This window comes from Biomphalaria glabrata, chromosome 2 (genome assembly GCF_947242115.1).
Source record: "Biomphalaria glabrata chromosome 2, xgBioGlab47.1, whole genome shotgun sequence".
In the NCBI taxonomy this organism is placed as follows: Eukaryota; Metazoa; Mollusca; class Gastropoda; family Planorbidae; genus Biomphalaria; species Biomphalaria glabrata.
In genome coordinates, this window is record NC_074712.1 from 9,902,503 (window position 1) to 9,924,697 (window position 22,195).

Consider the following 22,195-nt stretch of genomic DNA (forward strand, 5'->3'; position numbering starts at 1 on the left):
CGCCACAAGGGGGCGCCGCATTAATTCCAACGCTAACCAAGCAACAGAAGTGGGGAAAAGGGGGGGGGGAGAGACACAACAACTGATGTAGTGAACGTAAGACAAAAAAATACGACGCCCCGAGACGCCACGACACCCTTTTAACAAACTTTCTGCTCATCTCGCCCCCACCCCTTTCCCCATACCTGGCATGTACCCGATTGCCTCTGTACTCACGCGTGCAAATTTGAGAAAGATGACCACACCGTCACGCTAATTAACAACGTCAGGTGTTGCGTGCTTGGGTTGGTGGGGGTGGGGGAGGTCATGGAAACAGCATCGCTAAACAAGCCACATTGAGTTGACTAATCTTAGGTAACAGCCCTCTTCCTCCCTTCTCCAAACACACACACACACGCACTCGAAAAATTGGGAGGGGGGAGGGGGAATATTAAGATGTAGAAAATATAAATGCCATTAAAAAGTTTAATTAAAAATACAGACGGAACGAGATAAGTGACGTTAGAATGGGATTAACAAAGAAAGCGCAACGAAGAGATAACAAAAGAAAGAGAGAGAGAGAAAGAGAGAAACATAAGACACATTTACATAACAGAGAAAGAAGAGAATTGTGGATGTTGATACCAAGGAGGTGAAAGTGAGTCTACACCAAGCGGGGAGGGGAAGGTACACGAGGTACACACAAAAATTAATATCATCCCTAGGTGAATGGAGTGAATGGAGAGGTTAAAGTTGAACACACACACAGAGAGACACGTACAATAGAAAGGGATCAGCGGCTCGGAAGAAGAAAAAAAAAAGGTCCTCACAATAGGGAAACGAGTACCAGCACAAATAAAGGACATGTTTCCACATGGGGAGGTGGGGCGCTGTTGGGGTGATGTGGTGTCCCTTTCCTTCGCCCCGTCATTTTTTTGTTGTTCACCCAGCATCTACTCACCTTTAAAATCAAACTTTAAAACACACACATACTCAGTAATAATAATAAAGCTCTTTTATGTCTGTTGGACTTTGGATAAATGGAATTATTGCCTCCCTTCCCTCGTTTTTTTTTTAGAGTGCACTTGGTGACACGGTGTGCAATGCACGCAAAGACCTGGTGAGGTTATTGCTTTTTTTTTTAAAAAAAAGTCCGAAATCCTGATAAAGAAAGCGAATCCATGGTTTGGTTCATACAACACTGGATGTTAGTGAGTACATGAGACAGACAGAGAGAGAGAGAGAGAGAGAGAGAGAGAGAGAGAGAGAGAGAGAAAGAGACAGAGAGGAAACGCACAAGGCGACCAAAGAAGAACTTAAAGTTTGCAGCTAACTATGTCCTAAAAGGCGCGTGGTCCCGGGTCTGAATCCTGGTGAAGACTCGGATTTTTGGGCTCCTCCGAGTCCACCCAGCTCTAAGTAAAGGCGGTTGTTCATTGTGCTGGAGACATGACACCCTCGTTAACCCTGGTCCACAGAAACTGAAAGGGGAACTTTACTTTAATACCCATGTCCAAGTTTAGTTCCTACTCGACCGTGGCCCATTCTGTAATAAAATTCGTTATTCTATTTCCTCCTGAGAGAACTTAGTTACTGTATGTTTTCTTGTTCCTACTCGCATATGTAATGCAACATACAGTGTACCCGAGCATGATTATTATCAAGGTACTGTTGAAGCACACCCAGCACAATTCACACATACATCTGTTCCAATATAACAGTCCAGTCTGGTCACATTGAAATGAAAGTGGGGACATCAGGAGATTGTCTCTCCGAGGCTGAAACAGTAATGCATGTGTGTAATATATAGCTCCTCCTTCGTGATAAATAGCTCCTCCTTCGTGATAAATAGCTCCTCCTTCGTAATATATAGCTCCTCCTTCGTAATATATAGCTCCTCCTTCGTGATATATAGCTCCTCCTTCGTGGTCGACGATGAGCACATTTCTCATACCCTCTGAACTCGAAGATGACTGTGAAGTCCAATCCTCGCTTTAAAAAGCCGGCCGCATAAGTGGCATGGGTAAGTTTGGTCAGTTGCTGATAGGCCTGCTTCTTCTCCCACCTTTTGGTTGGTTCGGCGCTCTTTCTCGCTGGCCACTCTTCTTGCCTCAAATCTTGAGACTCCGAGACTCAAAGCTTGACACCATAGGAGCGATCGAGAGCTAGTGCTTCCCAGTGTGAAAGATTTGTAAAAGTCTCAAAAAAATTCCAGTGACCTGGCGATGAAGTGATTGATCTGACAAAGATGTACAATATCTTAGCTGTCAGACAACATACAAGTACTCCTTTCAGATCTTTAGATCAATGGAGGCAGATGTTGTAAACCTAGTTTGTTTCTAGTCTGTTTCTATGTTAACGAGGGTGTCATGTTGCCAGCACAACGACCAGCCGCTATTACTTTTCGAAACTTATGCCAGTGGGGACGAAGGGGAGAAATTCGAAATCCAAGTTTTCACAGAGATTCGAACCCGTAAACCATCAGTTCGGAAACCAAGCTCTATACACTGACCCATCACGCTCATTTTAGACACCACGCGAACAGATAATACATATTTTTTTAATATTGCTATCGTCATCTCTCTGAAACATTCAAAGGAAATAAACATTAGAACATCAAGAAACAGTTTGTTGTTTTTTTTTGTTTTGTTTTCCAGGCAAAGTCAAGTTGAAAGAAAAAAAAAAACAAAAAACAAATCAACAAAACAAGAAACAACCCTCGAGAAAACAAACACAACTTTGAACAAAAAGCTCGTCGACGTTTTCCAAAGGACATCATGATCTCGTCTCAAACACACAAGGATATCGACTCGGCCTCCAGCTCGTTGCATTGTGGGAAATATTACTAATGACAACAAACCTGTCAACAATGGTGGAGACGAGACACTCAACAATAGACAAACAACAGAAACTTGATGGACTAAGAAAGGGGGGGGAACAAAATACGAGAGATATTTTAAAAACAACAAAGAAACAGGGGAAATAACCCAGTGATAAAAACAAAGGGAGTAGAACTCATTCCAGAAAACAAAAGGGATATAACTCACCAAGCGTAAATGACAGGTGGCTAAACTTAGAGTGAAAAAAAAAAAGTGATCGAAATGAAAAAAAAAAAGCAAAAAATAAAGAAAAACAAATTCCGAATGCAGCCGAACAAATAAACAACATAGTCGAATGGCATGATGGGAAGGAAAAGAGTATGGAATGATGGGACAGAGGAGGAAGAAACACAACACTCTGGCCAATGAAACAAAGCAAAAGACGTAGAGAGGGAAACAAAAAAGCCAAATAAAACTAACTGGATGCCATTGTTGAACTAGCCTCTCCAGTCCACTGACCACGGTCTCTATTCAACTACAGTACGGCTGATTAACTTCGAGACAACATTGGCCAGAGAGTTGACTGGGACCTGGGAACCAGAGATGCGGAAAAAAAATTATGATTGTGGGGGGTGAGGATATATACTTTTTGTTTTTTTGTTCTAACAAATATTAATTGTTATCTGCTTGTGTAAATATGCATATAAATCAGTTTCCGCAAGTGATAAAAAAAAACTAAACAAACAAAAGGGAAAGAATGGTAAGAAAAGTTGTTGAATGTTTATTTGTTTGGCGTATCTAGAATCTAGAAAACTGGCCAGTAAATCTGCAAACACCCTAGCTTACGGTGGCTTTCACTTGGCGAATTTTTTCTTTCATTTAGCCCTAGAAGTTTCTAATTCTAAGCGAAAAAAAAAAATCTTGTATTGTACCGTATAAAAAAGAAGATATATAAAGATTATTATTATTATTATATCTATATTAGAAATACATATATCTATATTAGAAATACATATATCTATATTAGAAATACATATATCTATATTAGAAATACATATATCTATATTAGAAATACATATATCTATATTAGAAATACATATATCTATATTAGAAATACATATATCTATATTAGAAATACATATATCTATATTAGAAATACATATATCTATATTAGAAATACATATATCTATATTAGAAATACATATATCTATATTAGAAATACATATATCTATATTAGAAATACATATATCTATATTAGAAATACATATATCTATATTAGAAATACATATATCTATATTAGAAATACATATATCTATATTAGAAATACATATATCTATATTAGAAATACATATATCTATATTAGAAATACATATATCTATATTAGAAATACATATATCTATATTAGAAATACATATATCTATATTAGAAATACATATATCTATATTAGAAATACATATATCTATATTAGAAATACATATATCTATATAAGAAATACATATATCTATATTAGAAATACATATATCTATATTAGAAATACATATATCTATATTAGAAATACATATATCTATATTAGAAATACATATATCTATATTAGAAATACATATATCTATATTAGAAATACATATATCTATATTAGAAATACATATATCTATATTAGAAATACATATATCTATATTAGAAATACATATATCTATATTAGAAATACATATATCTATATTAGAAATACATATATCTATATTAGAAATACATATATCTATATTAGAAATACATATATCTATATTAGAAATACATATATCTATATTAGAAATACATATATCTATATTAGAAATACATATATCTATATTAGAAATACATATATCTATATTAGAAATACATATATCTATATTAGAAATACATATATCTATATTAGAAATACATATATCTATATTAGAAATACATATATCTATATTAGAAATACATATATCTATATTAGAAATACATATATCTATATTAGAAATACATATATCTATATTAGAAATACATATATCTATATTAGAAATACATATATCTATATTAGAAATACATATATCTATATTAGAAATACATATATCTATATTAGAAATACATATATCTATATTAGAAATACATATATCTATATTAGAAATACATATATCTATATTAGAAATACATATATCTATATTAGAAATACATATATCTATATTAGAAATACATATATCTATATTAGAAATACATATATCTATATTAGAAATACATATATCTATATTAGAAATACATATATCTATATTAGAAATACATATATCTATATTAGAAATACATATATCTATATTAGAAATACATATATCTATATTAGAAATACATATATCTATATTAGAAATACATATATCTATATTAGAAATACATATATCTATATTAGAAATACATATATCTATATTAGAAATACATATATCTATATTAGAAATACATATATCTATATTAGAAATACATATATCTATATACATATAACTATATAAGAAATACGTGTAGTAATGCGACGCGGGCTTTAACAAAGATTTGAAACAAAAATGTAAGATAACCATATAATTAATCAGGTTACATTTAGTTACACAATTAATCAGGTTACATTTAGTGTTACATTTGGTGTAATATCAGGATAATTGACAAAGCTATTCAGTTGTCTAATATAAAGTGTGTGAATACAAATTATCTTCCCTTATTACAGCAAACACGACGTCACTACTGTGAATGAGGTTTAGTTAAAAGATTGAACCCAAGGGCCGGAAGATTTTGAGTCTGTAACACAAACTCACTTCATCGCATTTTTATCGCATTTTTAATACTGGATTTGTGGGTCAAAAATTCATTGCCAAAATATTTCAAATAAATTATTTTATAATTTATCTGACAACTATTTCTAGAACAGCTTTGAATAACTCGCCGTTTAATACCTCTAAAAGTTCTGAATTGTGTTTGTAAAGCGCCACATGCTTATAGTATTCTCAGTGCGCCAATCTCTATGAACCAGTTGGGAGGGGGCAGTATCCGGGGAAAGGTTTCGGTGCTGCCTTAAGGCTCTAAGCAACCACAACTCGCTCATGTCGGGGTTCGAACTTGAGCCCCCTTGATAGGTACTCACACGTTTTTTTTTTTGTTTGCATCCGCCACACATCTTTAGACAAGATTGGAACAAGTTTGGACAAATGGAAAGCATGGAATTGATCTGTCTCTTAATGTTGACAAGGTAAATGTCCTATAGTTTACCTCTTTTTTGAGGTATACAACTTTATAATTGATTGGCATCTATATATGTGTACACTTTCTTCAGCAGTTGATGGTAAGCCCAAATCATCGCACTGTATACGTAATAAAGGACTAAATTGTGTAATAAGCAATATAACGAATTCCCAACAAAAGTCGATAAATAAAAAAAACATGCAGGAATCCATTCACCTCAAATCTATCTCTAAATAAGAAAAGGGAGGTTAGTCAAGAGCTCTAGGCAAGTAGATAGCACAGAAATTATATTTTATACTTTTTTTTTTCCCTTATTGCCTCCCTTCTTCCCACTCTGAAAAATCAGTAATCGTCCCCCGGGTGGTATCGATCCTGAGAGGGAGCTACATGACATGTATGGCGACAGGGCAATGAAATCAAACTCCCGATCCCGGGTACGGAGAGCAATTCACAGCTCGGCAGCTTCAGGAGTGGGGCGCTGGAGGGCGCGAGCTACGGACGCGGCTATCTCCTCTACTTCCTCGCCCATCTCAGCTCCGGCACGGCCCGTAATGCACGAGATTGACTTCCGGTTCAAATTAATATCCGCTGTTGTGGACGCGCAACGGGGGGAGAGAGAGGAGACTGCCTAAAGGAAATGATCTTCTGTGGAGTTGAGACATTCGTAAATAGAAGTTGAGAGAGAGAGAGAGACAGAGAGAGGGAAGGATGGGGGGAGGAGAGAGACGGGAGAGGCACTTAGCTCTTATTACAAAGAGAATAGAAACTCCAGCATCGCATCCACCAAACTAATCCTCCCCGATCCCAACAGTCTGAGACCACAATTATTAAACATCTTCATTAGGAAACAAACTTCTTGATTGGACTGGATCATGTGTGAAGACAAAAAAAAATGGTCTGGAAGTTGACTGCACCATTTCTTTTTGGCCAATTCTTGGCTAATTCATGTGTCTTCAATTATGTCTCCGTAGACATGTAGATCGAAATTACTAGTACTACATTTTGGAGCTTTTTTTTTAATCCGTAACTTTCTGCCTTCTCTGTCCTTATTGTTATCTGTCTGTCTGTCTGTTTGTTATTTTTACAAGCGTTAGACTTTCCGTCAGAAATAAAGATTATTAGGTCCTAACCCTGACCTGAATGACTGTAACTACAGTAGGGAATAACAGTAACTACAGCATGGAATGACAGTAACTTCAGCAGGGAATGACAGTAACTACAGCAGGGAATGACAGTAACTACAGCAGGGAATAACAGTAACTACAGCAGGGAATGACAGTAACTACAGCAGGTAATGACAATAACTACAGCAGGGAATGACAGTAACTTCAGCAGGGAATGACAGTAACTTCAGCAGGGAATGACAGTAACTACAGCAGGGAATGACAGTAACTACAGAGTTGTTACAGTTAGAAGCTCATACCACACAACAAGGAAGCACACTATTTATATCATAGATAATATACATGCCATTTGTTGTTATATTATATAAGGATATTAGATAAGTGTACAAACATCGTGGCCTTGAACTATTTATTCTATTATAAAACATAAAAATCTCTCCCAAAACAAGCGCGGAGAGAGTACAGCGTTCCACTCACGGACGAATTAAACACGCAAGGACGCACCAACTTGAATGCCATTGATGCTGATATTTAAGAATTTACAGCTGGCCTCTATCGATACCGGAAGTCAAATATGACACCGTGTACACATTTCGATATTTGATATATCATTTTTTTTCTTAATTGTCGAGAGTTAAAAGAGTCCAGGTCAATGCTCCTCTCATTTTCTTGTTTTATTTAATTGAACAGTTTCTATAAAACATGCACACACAACACTTTATCTGCTATAGTGTCCAGATATAGTCTTAGAACAAGCTAGGAAAAATTCATAATGTCTCTTATTATCTCCCTTCTAATCTACCTAGTTTCTCTCTTCTCTCTTTTAATTGTCTCTCTTCCATCTCTTTTTCTACCCCCCCCCCCCTTGTCTCTTTCCTTCTCGAAATACATAATAAAAAATAAGCTTAGCTTTTCTTCAAAGTGGGATGAAGGTAGCGGTGGTGTGGGTGTGTGTAGGAGTTACATTTGAGCTAAAAAGCTGTGTATAAACTCATCCAAGCGAGACAACCCTAAGTGGTCCCCCCTCACAGAGTCTGACAAGAGTGATCCCTTTAAAAAATAAAAATAACACGTTACTCGGCAAGCAGGACATTATTTTGTTGTTTCTTTTCAATCCGGAACTTGAGATGTCAGTGAACATGTTTGGTCCCATGTAGGTACTTAGTGACAGAATTACCCAGAATACTTTTTTTAAAACTTCCATCACGTGGTATGTTCCAGTGTACGCTGAAAGGTAGATCAATACTGGAACACAAAGAACCGGACATACATAGTCATGTATTAAACTAGACAAACAGAACAAAGAACCGGACATACATAGTCATGTATTAAACTAGACAAACAGAACAAAGAATGCATCATCTATTGCTAATATGTAACACTACGTTAGGTTACGTACTATGACAGTACCAAGATCGAAACAGCAAACATTTGTAACAATTATGTCCCTCTATAGTCCATACTACTTTAGTTTGAGATTTCAGGTCGATCTTTGAGTGCATCTATTTTATTTATTATTTTATTATTATTTTGCGATAAATAATCAGAATTAATCATTTTCATTTCATAGGTTCGTCTTCCACCTTCCAACAGAGGTTTAACAAAAATTTCTAGAATTTAAACAAAATGCTACAACGACTAAAGGCGGAAAGCGAATCTGGACACATAAGCCGAACCGGAAGGTAAAATTTAAAACAAAATGGCCGCTGTGGATTGTCAAGACGGCCACGTGGCCGGACGTCTGGAGTGTTTCATTTTCACGTGAGCGCCAAGCTAACGTCGCATGATCACCACAATGCGTCCGTCACTGGACGACTTAGGGGGTGCCAGAATAGTGTGCACGTGAGCAGTGGAGCGTATTCTCTTTTAGCCACTCTTAATGAGTGTCTCTGTGGATAGGAAAAGAGAGAGAGAGAGATACAGAGAGAGGGAGGATAAAAACCTGGGTAGACAACATAAAGAAATATCCTGTATATAAAGAATATTAAAAAAAGAAGATCAACTTGGTTAAAAAAAAACGGAACGACTAAAAAAAAGTTCTCAGATTTGAATTTGGTTCCGGTCGAGCGAATATCAATCCGCTGTGACAGTTAACGTCTTGTTCTAGATGTCTCCTTGCGCCATTGTGCCAGTCCTGCACTCAAGTAGTTCGTACGGTGAACATTACCGCTCGCGACGCCGGACGACACAAACGCCGACAAGAGGCTCTGTAAAAACGCAATTAAATATACTAGCAACTCGGAGGGAAGCCATTGTGCGCCGGCGCGTTGTGCGATTTTTATCTAATCCTCCCTAAAGAGCCCACTCCAGAGATCCATTTGGCCATTCTTCACCACGGCCTCTATGAAAAGCTGGCTAAGGCGTTAATGGGGTAGGGAGGCTAGAGAGAGAGAAAGAGAGAGGGAGGGAGGGAGGGATGTGTTCAGAACGAAGAGATCTTTAGTTTCTTTGATAAACTTCAGGCAAAGAAAAAACATTTAAGAAAAAAAAAATTAGCGGGGGAGGGGGGGTAGTACATACCTTTTATTTTTCACTAACTGTCGAAAAGAAGATTGACGAATATTTAGTCGAATATTTAGTCAGATTTTCTTTAAAGTTTTAGATCGAGGAATGAAGCAAAGAAAATAGGATTGAAGACAAGTGTCGAAAACGCAGCGGCACTAAAAAAAAATAGAAAATAAAAAAGTTTTAACTTATATAAATAATAATAATGTGTATTGAAGATTTTCAATCATAGCCGAAAAACTGTACATAGCAAGATCTTTGGTGTAACCGGTGTACAAATTAAAAGAAAACAACAACGTGTTGATTATCTATGTATAAACGAAGAAAATCACTTAGGCCTTATATAGTATATGAAACATTTAAGCGCCGTAGAACCGAGTTTATTCAACTCTTCTGTTTATAGTTTAGTTGGCAATTGTGTAGTTGAGTGTTGCGTCTGAAATGTTCAAACAATGTAATATTTTGTATATGTGACAATTAATCTTTTATAACGAAATCAATGGATTTAAGTTATTTCAATGTACACCCGTGAGTTTATCTGTTTAGCTTTAAGTTCTTGGTCAAAGGCACCCAAAGCTAACTATAAATTACACTAACATTTGCTAACTTAAGGTCTTGATTAATGATACAAAAAAACAACAAGTGACTCTTTACTGTTATTTTAAAGAAAATACCCCCCCCCCCCACCCCCAGGAACACAGTGGAAGTGATCAGCTCAATAAGGTGGCCATGACATTCTCAAGATGCCTGATACAGTGTTAGTAGAAGCCAAGATTAAATCCCACGTAGTGTTCAACTCTCTGTAAACTAGTTAGAGCTATCAATGTCATTTATGTCACTTTGTGTATGAAACTTCGATGTCAACCATGTCACATTGTGTAAGACACTTCGATGTCAACCATGTCACATTGTGTAAGACACTTCGATGTCAACCATGTCACATTGTGTAAGACACTTCGATGTCAACCATGTCACATTGTGTAAGACACTTCGATGCCAACCATGTCACATTGTGTAAGACACTTCGATGTCAACCATGTCACATTGTGTAAGACACTTCGATGTCAACCATGTCACATTGTGTAAGACACTTCGATGCCAACCATGTCACATTGTGTAAGACACTTCGATGTCAACCATGTCACATTGTGTAAGACACTTCGATGTCAACCATGTCACATTGTGTAAGACACTTCAATGCCAACCATGTCACATTGTGTAAGACACTTCGATGCCAACCATGTCACATTGTGTAAGACACTTCGATGTCAACCATGTCACATTGTGTAAGACACTTCGATGTCAACCATGTCACATTGTGTAAGACACTTCGATGTCAACCATGTCACATTGTGTAAGACACTTCGATGCCAACCATGTCACATTGTGTAAGACACTTCAATGCCAACCATGTCACATTGTGTAAGACACTTCGATGCCAACCATGTCACATTGTGTAAGACACTTCGATGCCAACCATGTCACATTGTGTAAGACACTTCGATGTCAACCATGTCACATTGTGTAAGACACTTCAATGCCAACCATGTCACATTGTGTAAGACACTTCGATGCCAACCATGTCACATTGTGTAAGACACTTCGATGTCAACCATGTCACATTGTGTAAGACACTTCGATGTCAACCATGTCACATTGTGTAAGACACTTCGATGCCAACCATGTCACATTGTGTAAGACACTTCAATGCCAACCATGTCACATTGTGTAAGACACTTCGATGTCAACCATGTCACATTGTGTAAGACACTTCGATGTCAACCATGTCACATTGTGTAAGACACTTCGATGCCAACCATGTCACATTGTGTAAGACACTTCGATGCCAACCATGTCACATTGTGTAAGACACTTCGATGCCAACCATGTCACATTGTGTAAGACACTTCGATGCCAACCATGTCACATTGTGTAAGACACTTCGATGCCAACCATGTCACATTGTGTAAGACACTATGCCATCAATGATGCCGTATCTACAAAATGTTATCAACTTTCTCCGTGTAAAAGCCAACAAATAAAACAAAAACACCTCCCCCGCCTCCCACCATAAAACTGCCTGTTGTATCAAATTGGATCGTCAACCCAATCGGTAATCAATGTCTATAAAATGTCATCAACCAAGCTTCTCTCTCTCTCTGTCTCTCAGCTAAATTCTGTTTCATTTCACGTCTATAATTTGATAGGTAGACACAAAACATTAACACTGGCAGCGCTCTACTAATATCTGTTTGTGCACAGAATGTTTTACTTACTAATTGACTCAGTTATCGACATTATCTCGTTGTAACTCTGTAAGCTAAGATCATTCCAGAAACTTCCCTCTATGTCTTCATCAGTAAAAGGCCAATATTGAGTCTCAAATTAGCTTCAAACAATGCTCAAGGATAATACTATCACAGAGACGGTACTATCACAGTAAGTCAAATCGTGTGTGTGTGTGTGTTGGGAGGGGGGGTGTTTAAAATCATTTACCCCAAAATCAATGATTCAGCGACCGCCTGTGGCATGGTTATGAGACTTGCACATCACAAGGTTCTGGATTGGTTCTGTTTATTTCTTCTATTATTCTACAGCAGACATTTGTTGACCTTACCAACAGGAAAAGACAACTCGAATGGGATAACGCGGATCTAGATGTAAAAAAAAAACTAAGAACACGTATGTCACGTGACCTGTGCAACAGTATCCCAAGTACTCATTGGTCAAATCGAAATGGTGGCACTGGAGAAAGGGGATTCGGCCATGTGCGTGTTTGGGCGTGGAATGAGAGCTTTCCTTGATGGGCTCATCAGGATTCGAACCCGGCAACGGCTATACCGGCATGTCATCAATACAAAGAGACGGAGCGGCTGAGGTAGCATGTATAGCATATATAGATATACACATATACATTGTGTGTGCGTATGTAAGGAGGGGAGTAAAGAGGTGGGTTAGAACCGCAGCGGCAGTGATTTCAAAAAGTAAAACATTTTATTTAAAAAAAAGAAGAAACGACAAGAAACGAATCAAAAGACTTGCAACGCAAACCTTAAGTACCCTCCCCGCCCTGAGGGTTGAAAAGAGATAGATATCTAAAGTGGGGGTTACGGGCCTCTTTTGAATGTGAGTGTGTGTGTGTGTCCCCACCGCTGTAGCCCATTAAGTGGTGGAGCCCAGATCAAAGGAAAGGCTCCGCACAATCGATGGCTAACATATCTTAGTGCGGGCCGCCGACGCAGACGGGTCAATAAAAAGTTAAGAAAAACTTGTCTACAAATGACTTTATTTCAATCTCTCCATTGTGAAGAGTGGGAACAAGGGTGAGACAACTCAATGCTCAAAGAGAGAAGAATACAGGAGGAAAATGGATGGGGATATTGGAAAATAAGGGGACACCGGGGTCGGGGGGGGGGGGGGGGCAAGGAATGGTCGTGAAATGAACGAAGAAAAGTTACTCCCCTCCTTTTTTTTTCATTCCAAACACAAAGTTTCAGTTTGATTCCCTCTGATAAGAATCGATCACGATGATCGATTCCAAGCCTAGATTCGATTCCTTTCATAGAAGGAGCCCCTTAATTACAACTTTAATCACTTATGATAACGCATATCATAGGACAGTTATGGAACACAAAATTCGGATAGCCAAATGATAGTATGGCAGAAGAGTGTCGACACCACGCTGTAACAAACACCTTATCGATACCCAAGTGCAGTGTCATGTAAACATCAGAGTATCGTCACTAACCATAGCCCTAAAACCTAACCCTCTTTCTGGCGCTTAAGTTGTAATAAGGATGAATAAGTCTGACAACAGTTTTGGGTTCGGCTCAGAGTCCAGGTGAAAAGGGGGGGGGGGCCCAAACAGCAGATTTAAAAAAAAGTGTCTTAGATCGAGTCACTTTTATCATCAGCTGTTCATTTTATGTATTAATTTCATCTTTTCAGAATGTTCATTTCAAAGTCAGATAAAAATGTTTAGAGGTGCCTCTAAAAGGTTTGGAAACAAAACTCTGGTGACTCTGTGAAGAACATTTCCCCATTCAATTTAAACTAATCTAGTGCAAAGATCAGTCAAAGGGGAATAAATCAAAGGGGATAAATCAAAAGGGGGATAACTCAACAGAAACATGGCAAAATGTGTATTCTAAAAAAAAACACAACATCAAGTTACTTAACGTGCCGAACAACTTCTGATCACTATCTGTTCTACCACCTGCGCTCAAGGGAGGAGGACGCCACCAGGTGTTGGAATGTCAGGGCTAATGCAAGTTTATGTAGTAAATTAACTAGAATAATCGCACCCACTCCCGGCTATTCTCTCCCCCCCCCTTCCCCCACATTTCCCAATATATCACACCTCAATTTTGTTTTTAAACACACCTTTGTTGCTTTAACTCTATCTTCGCGATCGGCCTCGAGAAGAGGGCTCGTGGGTCTCCACAAGTGTCCCAAGAACAAATCTTGCGTGGGCTTAAAAGAGTTAATGACGAGAGTCACGATGTCAAAAGTTTTGGGGCATCTTTTATTTTTGACTAGACAGCCAACTCATTCAACGTTTTAGGGTGGTGTAAGCCGCATCTCAGTCTCGAACCAGAGACCGTCGCAAATACCAACAACGCCCTAACAACACTCTATGATGCAGATAACATTATCAGTTCTACCTTTTACTATAAACGAATACAACAATGATTTACTAAACGCTGTATTTCACATTTAACGAACACGTCGACATTTGATTAGAAGAGGTTTTCAATCGTTTATAATTCCACTGGATATATGGTCCATCATTGCACTGGACATATGGTCCATCATTGCACTGGACATATCGCCTCCCAATGCAGACATCCTGAAACTTAAAACACTTGCCGAGTATAGTCCAACCCAGAGGATATAAACAACTGGCCAGCGCTCAGGACAAAAAGGAAACGATGAGACAGTCCTGGCCCAGTCCGGTTCCAGCGTGAATTATTCACTAAACTGACCAGTGGTCTTGCCCCAGAGATACCGAGTCCATCTACGTGATTAAAAGCAGAGATTAGGCGGGCATCGTTGGCCACCGGTGGGGATTCCAAATGGGTTAAGATACATCGAATCTTCTCAGACACCAAGAGCCCTGACCTCATTACTTATTCACGATAGACTGTCTTCAACAAGTTGTATTACCTCCACTATCCCCTCACCCTTGTGGCTGATTGTCTCCCTCCCTCCCGGAACCAGTTTTTTTTTTTCAAACTGACGTCAAGGACTATAACCGAAACGGACGTAGCTAAGACATCAATGGGACCGCTGCCTTAAAAAAAAAAAGGAGAGGGTAGACATGTTCTATTTATCAACTTTATCAGATACATGTTAAAAGTAGATCTTTCCTGTCACTGGAAGTGATGTATTGAGAAGTTCCGACATATACAAAATCATTATAAGAAATTCGAGTAAAGTTTTTTTTCCCCTTTGACCCCAACACGTATTTATTATTATTTTTTAAAACGTTTCTGCATATTTTTTAAGTTCACAAAAAACGTCCATCGAAAAACTCATTTTTCATCACAGCTTCGTTGAATGGTGAGAACAAAAGTACGTACTTTATGTTTGTACAAAATTAATTACTATCGAACAGAACCGCGAGTGTTCCCATACCATCACAGGATACAAGACATCGATCACAAATAAGAGACTCAGGAACTCTTTTGTTCCCTTAGCAATTATGTTTCTAAATACAAGCCAGCGTTCTAATGTACACTCCGAATGTCATGTTGTAATGACACTTGTATGAATGTGTGATTTTTTTTTCACCATTGTAATATCGTGTTGTATGTAATGCACTATTGTAGAGAAATTATCATTATAATTATTATTATAAATTAGGTATAATAATTGAACGCTAATATAAAAAGTTATATTTGTCTAGACAACACAGACACATTTTGCGGACTAGGAATGCTCATAAAATACAAAGCTTGATTTCTTTTGATGCATAATTGTTAAATAAAAAAAAACATTTTCAAACAAGCAGACTATTAAAAGAAAGCTTGTATTTGGGAAAGCAAAGCACAATCAATGCCATATCTCTAGATACTTCAAGATTTATATCCCTTTTCTATATAAAACAAAATGTATTGATTACTTCTCATTGATTAACTAATTGTTTGTTTTTTTTTTGTTTTATTCCTGTACAGTCTTCAACGATGACTAAATGTGCAACAATTTCAAACTTGATCCGAGACTGGAAAGTGGGAGAATGGAAAACTTGTTCAAGAATCCACCCCGACAGACAGACCGACAGACAGAGTTAATATTAAGCTATCGCTTGTCTAGATCAAAACACATTTTATCTTCATGCACCGATCAATGAGGCTGTAATGCTTATGTTTACATTTATTAATTTTAATAGCCGAATCGAAGTGTGCCTGTGTTCTAATCCAATTGTGGCGGGTGCGATTTTCGGACGTAATAAACTTTAATTTTCTGAAATTCTGCAATGGGGGGGGGGGTCATTGTGCTAACCACATAAAACCCTCGTAAACCATGTGCAAAGGACGCTAGTGACTTTAACCCTATCTGCTCAATGTCATGCTAATTGTAAACGAGATATTCACTACATAATCTTGAAGAACGACCGTTTCATAATCCAAGTAACCATACACATGTAAATGACTGATCAGTGGCGAAGCTAAGGTGGGGGAGGAGGGGGGAGAATTTGAAAATCCCCCCCGTGCCCCCACATAAGGGGAGCCCCAAAATGAGTGTTTTTTTACATTAAATATTACGTAAAATGAGGGGCCCCCAAAGAGGACAAGCCCCCCCCCCCGGGCCCCAAAACGATGGAAAATTCCTTGCTACGCCCCTGTGACTGATACAGATATGTTCGCTGTATGATCAATCATGACTTGGTTTATTTTGTATTGAGGGCAACGAAATCCCACAAAGAGAAAAAAAAAAGCTGAGCACTACTTGGTGACGACTTTGTTGTTAGAGACCACGTGAATCCATTCCTTGTATTCAAGTCAGACTGTGTATATAGGTTAGCGTTATAGTCTGTGTATATAGGTTAGCGTTATAGTCTGTGTACATAGGTTAGCGTCATAGTCTGTGTATATAGGTTAGCGTTATAGTCTGTGTATATAGGTTAGCGTTATAGTCTGTGTATATAGGTTAGCGTCATAGTCTGTGTATAGGTTAGCGTTATAGTCTGTGTATATAGGTTAGCGTTATAGTCTGTGTATATAGGTTAGCGTTATAGTCTGTGTACATAGGTTAGCGTCATAGTCTGTGTATATAGGTTAGCGTTATAGTCTGTGTATATAGGTTAGCGTTATAGTCTGTGTATATAGGTTAGCGTCATAGTCTGTGTATAGGTTAGCGTTATAGTCTGTGTATAGGCTAGCGTTATAGTCTGTGTATATAGGTTAGCGTCATAGTCTGTGTATATAGGTTAGCGTTATAGTCTGTGTATATAGGTTAGCGTTATAGTCTGTGTATAGGTTAGCGTTATAGTCTGTGTATAGGCTAGCGTTATAGTCTGTGTATATAGGTTAGCGTTATAGTCTGTGTATATAGGTTAGCGTCATAGTCTGTGTATATAGGTTAGCGTTATAGTCTGTGTATATAGGTTAGCGTCATAGTCTGTGTATAGGTTAGCGTTATAGTCTGTGTATAGGTTAGCGTTATAGTCTGTGTATAGGTTAGCGTTATAGTCTGTGCATAGGTTAGCGTTATAGTCTGTGTATAGGTTAGCGTTATAGTCTGTGTATAGGTTAGCGTTATAGTCTGTGTATAGGTTAGCGTTATAGTCTGTGTATAGGTTAGCGTTATAGTCTGTGTATAGGTTAGCGTTATAGTTTGTGTTTAGGTTAGCGTTATTGTTTCCCATGGGCCAACAAGGTGAGATGAGGTGACAAGGCGCTTACCTGTGTCGGGATCGACTTTCCGCTTCTGGCTGCCGGTGGTGTTTGTTCCGGGACTCATGATGTTGCTGATGTTGAAGCCACCAGCTGGGACGCCGCCGCCGTTGGGGGCCGAAGATCCCCGCTGGGCCCCGTCGTTGCCCGGAGAGGAGGACGGGTGGCCGCCCATGTTGCTGTTGTCGCTTCCGATGCAGGAAGGACTTCCCTCGTTGCCGTGCGGGCTCGCTGACTTGGCGCGGTCATTGGCTTTGTTCCTGACTATCCTGAAACGTGAAACAAAGAGAGGCAAATAGATGGGGCTTCAACCAGGGCAAATAGATGGATGTTATCTTCAAGAAAATATAAGACTTCAAATAAGGCACCTAAATTACAAGCATAAATAAAAAGAGACAAGAAGATAAGGTTTTGAACTCATGCTCCCCAGAGACAAGCATATTATATTTATTTCCCTCTTTAAAAAAAAAATTAAGAATGATTCCAAAAAAATTAAAACAGCATCAGAACCAACGGAGACCAACTTTTATATCCAACTTGTTGTGTGAAGCTAATATGGCATTGGAAAGATATATCTAAAGTTACGTCACACACACACATGTGTTATGGATTGATTTTGGGTATAAGTTGTATTACTGTTCTGGGTTTTAGTTTGGTTGATTTAAAAAGAAAGGACCGGTGCGATGATATATTTCTCTGGAATAATAGGAAACAGATGATAACATGGCAGTTTGAATGTGTTTTATTTATAGTGTACTGCTTTTTATCATTCAAGGTTTGGTCACTACTGTAAGATCTTGCGTAGACAATGGACTATAAAGATAGACAAAGTTACATCTATTACAAAGTACACGTGAAGTCAATATCTAGTCGCAGATATCTGTGAATGGGAGTTGTCTTGACTGAATCAAGTTTGTGCAGTATACTTTGTCTATTAAGGAACAACAGATGATTATTGCAGTCCTAGCCATACCAGAAGCCTGGTCAAAATTGGATTTAGAAGGCAACCAAAATGACAACCCCAGACTAATAAGCTAGGAGTAATAAGCGTTCCAAGTACCTTATGCTTAGGTAAGTTCAATTGTGACCAGAGTGACCTATTACCATTACATATGACCGTTACGTTGGTCCAGTGAAATACCCGAAGAACATATCACAATCTACCCTTAAGGCTCTAACGGACATCAAACGGTGGTCACGGTACACGCGATCTCTCTCCCAGCCCCACTTTCCCACAAACTGAAGACACCTATCACCTTGATTATTGATATCAGATACATCCTCTTCCGTAATGCCACCATCACATATGTTACTCACAACCTTCTCTTCCCTACCCACCCCAACCCTGATTATTTTTTTTGGGGGGGGGGGGTGTGTGTTGTGGGAAGCAATTAAATAAACCAAGAGTCTAGAGCTTCTTTCCTCCCCCTTCCCCCTCTGGGAAGAAAATAAAGACTTGAAGCTGTCAAGAAAACTGGAAGAAATTCGTCCAGATTCCCCCCCCCCACCGGCTGCTTTTAAAGTTGAGACTGTAACATAAACCCCCTCCCCCCCCACGTCACCAGAGTGAGTACACAACAGTAATAAAACAAATTTCCACTGGAGGATATGCATGGCTGCATCAAGTATAGCGGCGCTTTTGAAAACGGAGCCAGCAATGGCTAATGTATCTAGAGCTAATCAAACCCTTGCGTCCCACACATTTCAAGAATTCAATGCGACCCATAGACGATGGTTTCAAATCAAGGTAATAATATTTAGCATGCTATATTTATCAAAAGGTGACTTTCGCGTGGAGAGAGAAAAGGTTTTTTTTTTTTTTTTTTTTCAATTTGTTCCTCACTAGATGACTTCCTGTACTACGAGTTGACATAGAATTGTTTCGTTTACCCTCTTTAGTTGTTTTTTCAATGACAACTTTTCAAACGACTTGGGGAAGGGAGGTCGATAACTTCCGTCTCAGATTGGCGTCTGCTAATCACCAGTGAATGCGGGCTCTAACAGAAGCTTCTCATCTTTGAAATGATTTGGGGAGTGCAGTGAGCAAACGATCGTTAGCTGAAAAGTTTTTTGGTGTCTCCTACAGGAGAGAACTGGAGGGAAATTAGTCTTTGTTTCGTTAGGAACCCAAATCTCTAGGTCTGTGGGAAATAACCCAGAAAACACCAAAAATAGAGCAGAAATTAAAAGACTCAAAAGGGGGCTGGATTGGACACACAATGACGAGAAACTATTGCCAAACAGGTTCTGGACTGGACCCCACGGGGGGAAGCTAAAAGCTAAACACAGAGGAGATCAACAGACCAAGACGTGAAGATGGCAGAACGGAGAGGGGCATTTCCCAGAACAGAGGTCAGAAGGTCAAGGACTGTTGCGTCCAGATTAAAATAAAGTAAAAATAGGATATGAACATTTAACTCAGAACAAATACAACAAATATTTTTTTCAGAGTCTTCCTTTGTTGTCGAGTAGAGAGAAACAAAGTAAATATATAGCACTAGTTGACCGGCTGCTTAGCATACGCCGCTAGTCTACATTGTGAAGAAGCCCTTCCCCCCAATACTACAGCCTTGAATGGTGTAATTAGTTCCAGGCTTTTCGGAACAGGGTAGATAATGCAGTAAAATAACACGATAATGAAGTATGTCAGGACCAAGAAGTTTTATTGTCAAAACTAAAAACTCTATTAAAAAAAAAAGATGAGATTATATCAGGATTTAAATTAAAATATTTAGCTAAATGCAGCACCCAAATTTTTTATTTTTTTTTTAATTTTTACAATGACCTAACAAAATTTGAATGAATTGAAGCACATGGTTTAACTCCCTTTTCCCTTCAACTAAATGTATCTAAACCCACTTTATGTATCTAAACCCACTTTAAGTCAATCAGGTCCCACCACTCCTTATTTTTTGTTTAAATCTGTAAAGTCTTTTCCCATAGAAGACACTTCTGAACACTATCGGTCTTGGTATCTTAGGAATGATAAACATTTGCAATGTCTAAAAAAAAAAAAAAAAAAAAGCCACACAATACATTGACGACAATTTTAAATTCTATTTTTTCCGAATCTAGACATTTTTAGTTAACCGGTTGGGTGAAAAAAAGATCAAAATTCCTTGCATGCGTGCGTGTGTGAGAGAGAGAGTATGCATTTCAACATTTTTTTTTTTGGGTCCCAATCAACTGCCACAAGCCACCACATACATTACCCGCCACAATAACAACAGCAGACAGAATATTAGCTGCTCAGCGTGAACACCGCAAACAACAATTAAAAATGCTCAAAAAAAAAATTAACGTCCAGCACCCCATGAACAACTCAGCCGACTCCCCCCCCCTCCCTCCAGCCCCCAGTGGTGTCCATCAATTAATTTCAGAAGTGACCAACATAGTCCGTCAAGTGGAAACGTCTTCTAATAGCCATTCATCAAAGTCATGGACAAGGAGCTAAGCTCTGCACAGACATGATTGGGTACAGTCTCTATACGCCACAGGGGTGCTCACAACAAGCGAGAGAGTGGAAGAAAGAGGGGGGGGGGGGTTGGGGGCACAGGGAAAACAATTTTGAGAGTGACAGAACAAATTAAACGCAAAATGTTACAATATTTCAGGAAATTACTTTTTAAATTATCAGAATTATTAAATGTCACTATACGGTCGCTATTTCTACTGACAAGCAGATATTTACCATGTAAATAATTGCTCAAGGATTAGATAACTCTAATTGTTTTTTTTTTTGTTTTTTTTACACTTCTGCTGATTGTTATTAAACCGTTTCAACAATTTCTTCAGAGCTGCAAGAAGCAGAAGCCACACTGAAGCCACAATCTCAAATTTTCTTTTAGGCAGAAGGTAAAGATTCGTCGAGGGTTCAAACCTCAAATTGTTGCGTTGACGATTTGTGGTTTCAACATGTAGACCTCAAATACAATATTACAAGCAAAACTCATTGACACTGTCATACAGAATATAATAGCATAATATTATGGTGCAACAGTATATATATATAATTTAACAAAAATCACCACTGTATGACAAGACCGGAAACGAATCCATTAGAAAATTTCGTGTACTTACTTCCATCAAAAACGGAGGGAAAATGTACAAATCAGGTCAATCCTTTGAAACTAAGCAGCAAACAGTAGTACTGTAGGAAACATTTTCAAATATTTGCATTTAAAAAGCGCTCATAGTTTCGTGTGGCCAAGTGTACTTTTAAAAACTAGGTATTAATGTATTGAATTATTTACCAACACTAAATAACACTGTATTGGGGTAGACTGGGTGTCCAATGCTTCATCAACTCAACTGAATGGATAGTTTTGTTAAATGGTTCATGAGAGAACTTCCGGAACCAGGGGCCAGTAGGTCGCCATGGAGACTGGGTACATTTGGACGGGGTGTAAATTATTAGTTTTTTTTTTTTGTGTTATCTTTTTAACCCACAGTTTCATCTTCGGCACCAATTCAAGTTGAGTGTGGTGGGGGTGAGAAAAGGGCAGTGATCTGTGGGTGACAAATGTATTTTAGAACAAGGAGGAGTTTTGAATGAAAGATTTGAGAGATTTATTGAGGGTGGTGACTTTTTAGTTTGGTGTCTGAAGGCCGGCCGAGAGAAAAAAAAAGGCTGCTCAGG

General features: G+C 38.2%; 1 protein-coding gene across 3 annotated transcripts in view; it reads right to left on the bottom strand.

The window, feature by feature from the left end:
* The window catches only part of LOC106072317 (paired box protein Pax-5-like), a 205,106-nt gene that overhangs the window by 27,510 nt on the left and 155,401 nt on the right, over nt 1-22,195 (bottom strand). For all 3 annotated transcript variants that reach the window (XM_056019066.1, XM_056019065.1, XM_056019063.1), the window contains exon 6: nt 17,566-17,825. In XM_056019066.1, the coding sequence (XP_055875041.1) occupies nt 17,566-17,825 (260 nt within the window). The remainder of the gene's footprint in view (nt 1-17,565; nt 17,826-22,195) is intronic.